The following is an 8,217-nucleotide window of genomic DNA, read 5'->3' as shown; positions in this document are numbered from 1 at the left end:
AAGCCCAGTAAGCATCAGTATACATGTTAAATTTTAATATAATACTTTGTTCAAAAGAAAAAAAAATTGAAAAGCCCAGTAAGCATCAGTATACATGTTAAATTTTAATATAATACTTTGTTCAAAAGAAAAAAAAAATTGAAAAGTATCATCAAAAACACTTAAACATAAGACTCTATATTAAAGCATTATATTTTTTTGTGTTTTTGTTTGTTTGTTTGTTTGTTTTGGATAGTTGGGTTACTATTAATTTCCTTTGAGCTTCCACCTTCCCCATTTTTCTCAATAGAAGGGACTATAGTTAGGAAATTTTTTTTAAAAAGCACATTCATGCTTTACAAAACTTTTCAATGATCATTACTTTCAGATGTTTCCTTACAAAATGACTCATTTTAAAATGTGGACTAAATCTTACTTCAATCTAGCTATACTTATTTTCTAGAAGAGAGGTATAATTTTGCAATGGTAAATTTCCCTAAAATGACAAAAAGGCATCATTAGACCAGAAACAGAACCTAAGGTCTATCATGGCTAAGTCAAAACTCACAGCCACTAACCTTCCTGAGCATCTGACCCTGAACCTCTCCTCAGGGCTCTGTAAGAGTCGAGCCAGAAAAGCACAGCTCTCCTTAGAACACGATACACATCTCTAAAACACTTGTGCATTGGTCTCCCAGATGATAAATTCCCTCATGGAAGGAACTGTGTTATTCTTTTATAAATCTTTACTTAGCATATATAGCCCCTCAATAAATACTGACCAAGTAAATACAGCTGTACCTGGTACAGCACATGCAGGCAAGCTTTGCCCTACCTTAACATGCCCTCCTTGGTATAAGTGATTTTAAAGCTAACCTAGCAAAGTAGCTTTTCCTCACTGAATTGTCAAAATTATACATACAAACACATGTACACTCTTAAGTATCCTTTGACCTAGATACTTAAGAAGTGTATTATAAAAGTCATTTTGTTCAATTTTACAGAAGTGAAAATATCTACAAAAATTAAAAACTAAATCTTAATTGTTCACCTATCTTGACTTCCATTCAATGTAGCAAAAGAAATGTTAAAGTCCCTCAAAGTTTACTATGATGAAGTTTGGATTACAAGTCACTAAAGCAATGGCATACAGCATGGGGAAAACAGACCACCCCTCAAAGAAAGCAGTCACGCGATTATTAAAATACACAAAGGAATGAACAGGTAGAAGTAATGTTGCTTTGTGGGAAATTCTAATTTAATATGATTGGCTAGAAAAGATGCAAGAAAACCTACAAATGTAATGCTACAAATGATTTTATGACTTTAAAATCTCAGGACTTCTGGGATGAGGAAGTGGGGAGTATTATTTCATGGGGACAGTTTCTGGTTTAGGAGACTGGACAGGTTTGCAGAAGGCTGCAAAAAGATAAGGATGCACTTAATGTTCCTAAATAATAACCTAAAAATGGCTAAACTGATAAATTTGTTATGTATATTTTATCTCAATTTCACCTGGTCTATATATTGTGTATGTTTCAAACGCCAAGCTGAGATCAGCATTCTTGAGGATGTTCAGCAAGGTTTCAGGAGTCTCTCTGAGCCACTGCTTACGAGTGTTATTTTCACTGTATTTTATCACAGAACCTCCTAGTTGTGAAAAGATAAAAATTAGTACTCATTAAAAAGATTTTCAGCATATATCTTCCAAATCATACTCCAGAGTTAGTTCTATTTTACTTTCTACTAAAATATTTCATTCAGGCCCTCCCTGGTGGTAAAAGGGGTTAAAGCACAGCCACAGCAGTCAGGGAGCTGACCCACATGGCACAGCAGACCTCTCCTGCCTTGCCCACTGCTCCCCTCAGCAGTGTATTTCAGTTCATCTGCCTGTTCTGCTCCCCACTCTATCTCTAGTGAATCCTTTCACCGCCCCTGCACCTCTGGCCTGCACCCCAGGTCTTATATGTATAAATAAATATGTAAAAAGAAAATAAAGGATTTCACTTGCTTATACAAGGAGTGTTCTGGTGTGGGAATACCAAAAATCCTTCAAGGAAAGGCATTAAAAAAAATCTCTAGCCCATGAAACAACTAGTAGAAAATGTTCTAGAATAAAATCAACTTTCAATCTGACTACTAACCTTTGTCGTCCCCTGCTGTTAAACTGGAGCTAAGTATGGGTGCATTTTCCAAAGCTGAAAGAGCTGTACTGGGTACATTTTTTCCCCATTGTCGTCTGACAGGACTTGGTGAGCTGGCTTTCCTTGAAAGGACTGATTTCTTATCTGATTTTAAAATGTAAAGTAGGATTGTTAAACATATTCTCTTGTTTGTTCATCTATATCCACATACACACTCTGAGAATAATATGGAAATATTTCTCTTCTTTTTCAAACTCAGATCTAGCAACAATATTCTTTTAAGCCTAATTATTAAAGGAAATGGAAAAAATCCAATTGAAGGTAAAACTAATAATTGGAAGGAGTTTTAAAAAATATTATGCATTTACTTACATATTACCCCTTAACAAAAATGAAACCCCAATAGGGCTCACATATGCAGTGAAGGCTATGCCTTTTATGGTGCAGAGTACAAAAATTACTGTTTTTTTTCCTAAAGGCACTTATTAATAAGTACTACCTCTTTTTTTTCTGAGGAAACAAAAATATTTCTGTTACAATAAATAAATTAGTAGATGAGCAAACAAAATCTACTTGTCCACCTACTTATGACACTTAAGAACTAGGAAGGTGGAAACTGGCACACTTTCGCCTTCCCCAACCCCTTAGTACAATGATTAGAATTTGGATAACTCACCTTTCTCATCTCTGTTCACTCTCTTCAATGCACTTTCAACCAAATTCTTATTAATGTTTTCTAAATCACTGTGGCTACACTTTCTACCTTGTTCTTCCTCTTGCTTTAAAAGATTTGAAATACAGATTAAAAACGCTGGATTGTTATAAAAAAGGTAAAATAGTATATTAAGTCAGTGACCTTCATTTTAAATAGAATAATTAAAAGACATTAATAACTGTAAAAATGCATATATACACGTATATTAACAATATTAACAGTCACATAGATATGAATGTGCATATTAAACACAATAATATACAGATGTATATTAATATTGACATATATTAATACCTACAAATATAAAATTGCAGTTATGGAAAGGCTATATAAAAATGATGGTGATATTTCTTTAGACGGAAAATAAATCATGAAAAATTTCAATATAGTTTGAAAATCTAGATTTTCATGCTAGAAATATCAACCTGAGATATTTTATACAGTTGCTATTTATGATAAGAATATTCTCACTTAATTCAGTAATTTTCCAAATTATCTAAACTTGCTTTCACAAAGTGTAACAATACACTGTCTGTTCTTTACTAAGTCTGTATCTATTCTGAGCAGGAATCTATTACCCAAGCGCTTAGACAGTCTCTAGTCTGTAGCTTCTCAGTCTGCGGAATGAATAAGGCTGTGGCTGGCACCTGCTGTCTAATTTCTAATTTCTCTCCCTTTACATTTAGGGGCCATATTTCAAAGGATCCTCCCACCAACAAAGGCATCAGAATTTTGGTGGGGTCTTGCTGAGTAGATTTTAAAACCTCTCAGGGCTCCCCCCCTGTGGGTCACTGCTCTGAGACAGCAGCTTCATCCGTCCCGGCTCAGCACCCAAGTCCTGCCTCTACACCCTGAACCTCACTGGCCTGCCCCGGACACTCTTCCTACCTCTACTCTTCTGTCACCTGACTTGCTTTTTGATTCTTTCTCCATTCAGTATATGCATCACCCTCTTCATTCCCTAAAAACTCACTGATGTGTCCACATGAATGGTAAATTGTGGTGGCTGCCAGGGACCAGTCAGGATCACCTACACGAGCCATGAGGAAACTTTTAGGAGGTTGAGAATTTTACATCTTGATTGTGGCAGCAGTTATACATCTGTATGAAATTCCTAAAATCCAACAAACTGTACACTAAAAATGCATCCATTTTATTGCATATGAATTATGCCTCAAGAGAGCTTGGAAAAAACTGACATAAGCATGTAAAGAAAGCAAAGTACACAGGCAGGAGACAGTCCCCTGTGGCAACACAATAATAGGGCGTTCTAAAATGTACAGGTTTAGTTAATAGTACTTCCCATAAACAGAATAATATGTTGTGAGTATATCTCAGCAGAACTCCATTTTTGAGTTAGAATGATTAAAATACTGAAGAAAAAAAATCAATAAGACATGATTTGTTGAGGTGGGATGACAACACTGGAAGTGGGTTGGTTGTTCCTGTTCCTAGCTCTCCTGCTGCCTTTGTGTCAGAGAGCTCCCAGAACACCAGGCAAAGCGAGGAGAATGGGACTTTGACTGCCAGGCTAAAAAATGTTAACTTAATTTATGGAAGACTATGGGGTTACTAAATGTCTTTAAAACCGAAAAATGTTTTATATGTTTAAATCATGTTTAAATATGATTTATACAGAAACAAGAAATCTGATATGGCTGTAACATGGATGAATCTTGAAAATATTACGGGATGTGGAAGAATCACAAAGAACACATATTGTATGACTCTAAGGCAAATGCATAAAGCAGGTAGAAGAGGGAGGTCAGAGGTGGGTGAGAGAGGAATATGGAGTCACAGCTTACAGTGACAGTCACTGCCTGTGGTGATGGGGCAGAGTGGAGAAGGTTACCCAAAACCATGCATGATTCAATTCGATGTTGAAAGATGGTAAATTTTGTTAAGTATGTGGAACAATTTTATAAAAAAGCCAAACTAAAACGAGATTTCCATGAATGCAGGGCTAAGGTCTCTTAGATCTGTGTTGAAGCCATTTGTCAGAAATAATTAAAAATGAAAAGGCAAACAAAATAAATGGTGATCTAAAGAGGCTCGGCTGGCCGTGTAGAACAGCAACTACCAGTTACAACAGAGGCAAAAATGGAAAACTAGTGAAATGGGAGATCTGGTCAGTCTTGCAAGCGTCTCACAGCACCTAAAGGTACCAGGTACCCAGGAGGCGGCCACTATATCAATGTAATTTTAAAGAACTTACCATTCTGCTGCCTTCATTTTCCAAAGCTATTCTGATTCTGCTAGGGTCTGCTTAAAAGGAAAAGGGAAGATCAAAGAGAATGCATGTAAAGGTCCATGTTCCTAAGCTACTAATGTGATAACACAAAAGTTCGAGAGACAAATGAAGTTTTTAAAGTCAGAGAACCAAAGCATTAGCCTAAACAGTGTATCAGCCTTAATTGCTTAAAAATACACCTCAACTGCTGAAAGACACTATTTCTGCTATTTTATTCCTAACATAAAAATCTCAAAATTAAGCCACCTCTATTCCCTGATGCACTTGGAAGGAAGCTGCTCTGCCTATTTGAAGGTCAGCATCACTTTCAGCACATGTGAGCTCCAAGAGTCAGGAGCACTGCTGTTCCTGCCGGTTCCAGTAGGGGGAAGAGGTGTCCCTTGAAAGTGAACTGTCTATTCCCTCCCATGTCTGGAGGGAAAGCTGGCCAGCAGTCAGAGACCTCAGCTGTTGGTGAGGATGGCTTCAGCCTGATTCTCCTCTGGCAGGATCCTGCCTTCTGCCACATCTTATTCATTCCACACTTAAAAAACTGATCCGGACTTGTAATAAGGGAGATGCAAATTAAAACCACAGTGAGATACCACCCCACCCCAGTGAGAATGGCACACCTTAAAACAACTGGCAACAACAAATGTTGGTGAGGATGTGGAGAAAACGGAACTCTCCTGCACTGCTGGTGGGAATGCAAACTAGTACAACCACTATGGAAAACTGTCTGGAGGTTCCTCAAACTGCTAAACATGGAGCTTCCCTATGACCCAGCAATCCCACTCCTAGATATCTACCCAAAAGACACAAAAACACTGATTCAAAAAGATACCTGCACCCCCATGTTTACTGCTGCTTTATTCACAATTGGAAAGACATGGAAACAGCCTAAATGACCAAAAATGGATGACTGGATTAAAAAGATGTGGTATAGATACACGATGGAATATTACTCAGCAGCCAAGAAAAATGAACACATGTCTTTTGCAGCAACATGGATGGAGCTGGAAGGGATCATGCTTAGTGAAATAAGCCAGAAAGAAAAAGAAAAACACAGGATGGTTTCACTCATAACAGGAGTGTAACAGACCAGATAGCAAATAATAATAATAATAATGAACAGCTATATACCAGAAACATTTTATGGGAGTGGAGTGGGGAATGGGATCAAAAACAGTGGGGGGAGGGAAATGCACTGGACTATGGTGATGGGTGATTTGGTGATGGAAGCCCACGAGGATTACACTGAGATGGAAAAAGGCATAAAATGGGTTAAAAATAAACTATTGTATTATTAAAAAAAACTGCACCAGGACATGGAGGATGAAGAACTGGGACACAACCATGAGCAGCTTGCTGGCCTTGCTCTGGCCTTCCGTGGACACACTGTGGAGACAGCGCTTCTTTTCTAGAAATTGTAAAACTACATTTTTCTAAACTTAGAAGGTCTTGACTGCTGTTGCTCAGCATTCTAAAATGAATTTCCGATGACTCTGGGAAAGCAACCAAAGCAACAGAACAGTACCTAAGGTTACATGAACACTGAAACAAATTCTGAAACAAAAGGAACCAGTTATCACTTAAACCATGGGGGAAAACTTGAATTAAAAGACTAATGAATTTATACATCATTAGAAGCATTAAATTGTTACGAAAGAACATTAAAATTTAACTTTAAGAAGAGAGTACAACTTTCTAAATGTTTCTTTTGTAGTAGAAAGCACTAAGACAGTGAGCTCTGAGTAAGGGAGGCTTGGCAATCCACCCCAACAATGGATTGCTATGGATGGTCCATAGTTCTTAACTTCTTTCTCTTATTCTGCTCATATCTAATATCAGATGTCTTCAAATGGAAGATATGGTGACAAATGAAAAGAACAAAACTAGTTAAAAAATAAAAACAAAAAAACTGAGAAGTGACAATTTCCAACAAGACGGTAAGTTACTTTTGAAATGTGTTCAGGGCAGAAGTGACAATTTCCAACAAGACAGTAAGTTACTTTTGAAATGTGTTCAGGGCAGACTATGAAAATTCTGTGTAGTTATGTGGAATTCCCAGCTTTTGAATAGACTGTTTTACCAGATAGTTCTTCAGAAATGTAAAGATACAATTTTCTGTAAGAATAACATTATGTGGTCCCTCCCTAGTGGCACCAGGGATTAAAGTGAAGCTCTATGATGCTAGCCGTAGCTGCTTTAGCAACTAGTTCGATCCCATCAGGAAGGAGAACCATGTGGCACAGCACACCTCTCCTGCCTAGCCTGTTGCTCCTCTCAGCAGTATGTTTCAATTGATCTTCCGATTCTGTTCCCCACTCTGTCTCTGGTGAATCCTCTCACCCCCTGCACCTCTGGCCTGTACCCCTGTTCTGTTTATAAATAAATAAGTTACAAATCTTAACGATTTATAAATTAATATTTTAGAAAAAGAATAACATTAGGTTATTATCATGGTTAGATTCCTGAGTCAGTCCACAGATGCCTTTTCCCTAATCCATAACAAACCAGAATAAATACGGTACTAACAATGACACAGAAAACAATCTTTATGTCACTAAAATCTCCAAATGAGACTTTTTTTATTCCTGGCAAACTAAATGTATAAGAATCAGAATATAATTAGGTCTGAAATAACAAAATGAACATTTTAATTTGAGGAGTATCTCTGCAAATCATCTCTAATAATTTGTAAAATATTTTTCCTTTTTCTGTTATGTCACATTGTAAACTAATTAAGAAAAGCCTCTCCCCAAAATTCTTACCTTTCTTACTTGGTGTACTATGGTTAGATTTTTTTGTTTCCTCTAATACCTGCTCTCCATATTCTGTGATGATCTGAAAAGTTTAAGTAGACAATTTAAAGACATGAAACGCACTTTTCTTAAGACCCTGCTTAATGTCATTTAATTGTCAACATTCTTCCCCACAATGATATTTAAAGTTGTAAAGTAAAAATGCCATTTAAAAAAATCATGTGAAAAATAAATAAATAAATCCATGTAATTTAGAAAGACTTTTATGTATGTCTAGAAAAAGATTTGGAAGGGCCCTCCCTGGTGGCGCAGCGGGTTAAAGCACAGCACTGAGAATCTAAAGCCGCTTCCACATGAGTTCGATTCCCCCCTGCCCCGGAGGTG

The 8,217-nt window shown here is 37.0% G+C and overlaps 1 protein-coding gene across 1 annotated transcript in view; it reads right to left on the bottom strand.

The window, feature by feature from the left end:
- Positions 1-8,217, bottom strand: part of NEK3 (NIMA-related kinase 3) — a 23,706-nt gene that overhangs the window by 2,367 nt on the left and 13,122 nt on the right. Inside the window, exons 9-13 of the mRNA XM_004680340.2 lie at positions 7,843-7,915; positions 5,054-5,103; positions 2,800-2,902; positions 2,124-2,267; positions 1,495-1,629 (exon numbers count right to left, since the gene is read on the bottom strand). Of these exons, the coding sequence (XP_004680397.2) occupies positions 1,495-1,629; positions 2,124-2,267; positions 2,800-2,902; positions 5,054-5,103; positions 7,843-7,915 (505 nt within the window). The remainder of the gene's footprint in view (positions 1-1,494; positions 1,630-2,123; positions 2,268-2,799; positions 2,903-5,053; positions 5,104-7,842; positions 7,916-8,217) is intronic.

The sequence above is a fragment of the Condylura cristata genome, unplaced genomic scaffold (genome assembly GCF_000260355.1).
Source record: "Condylura cristata isolate star-nosed mole 26May11 unplaced genomic scaffold, ConCri1.0 scaffold00010, whole genome shotgun sequence".
NCBI classification, from domain to species: Eukaryota; Metazoa; Chordata; class Mammalia; order Eulipotyphla; family Talpidae; genus Condylura; species Condylura cristata.
The sequence above is the reverse complement of the archived record's forward strand: the minus strand, read 5'-3'. Positions and strand labels throughout refer to the sequence as shown.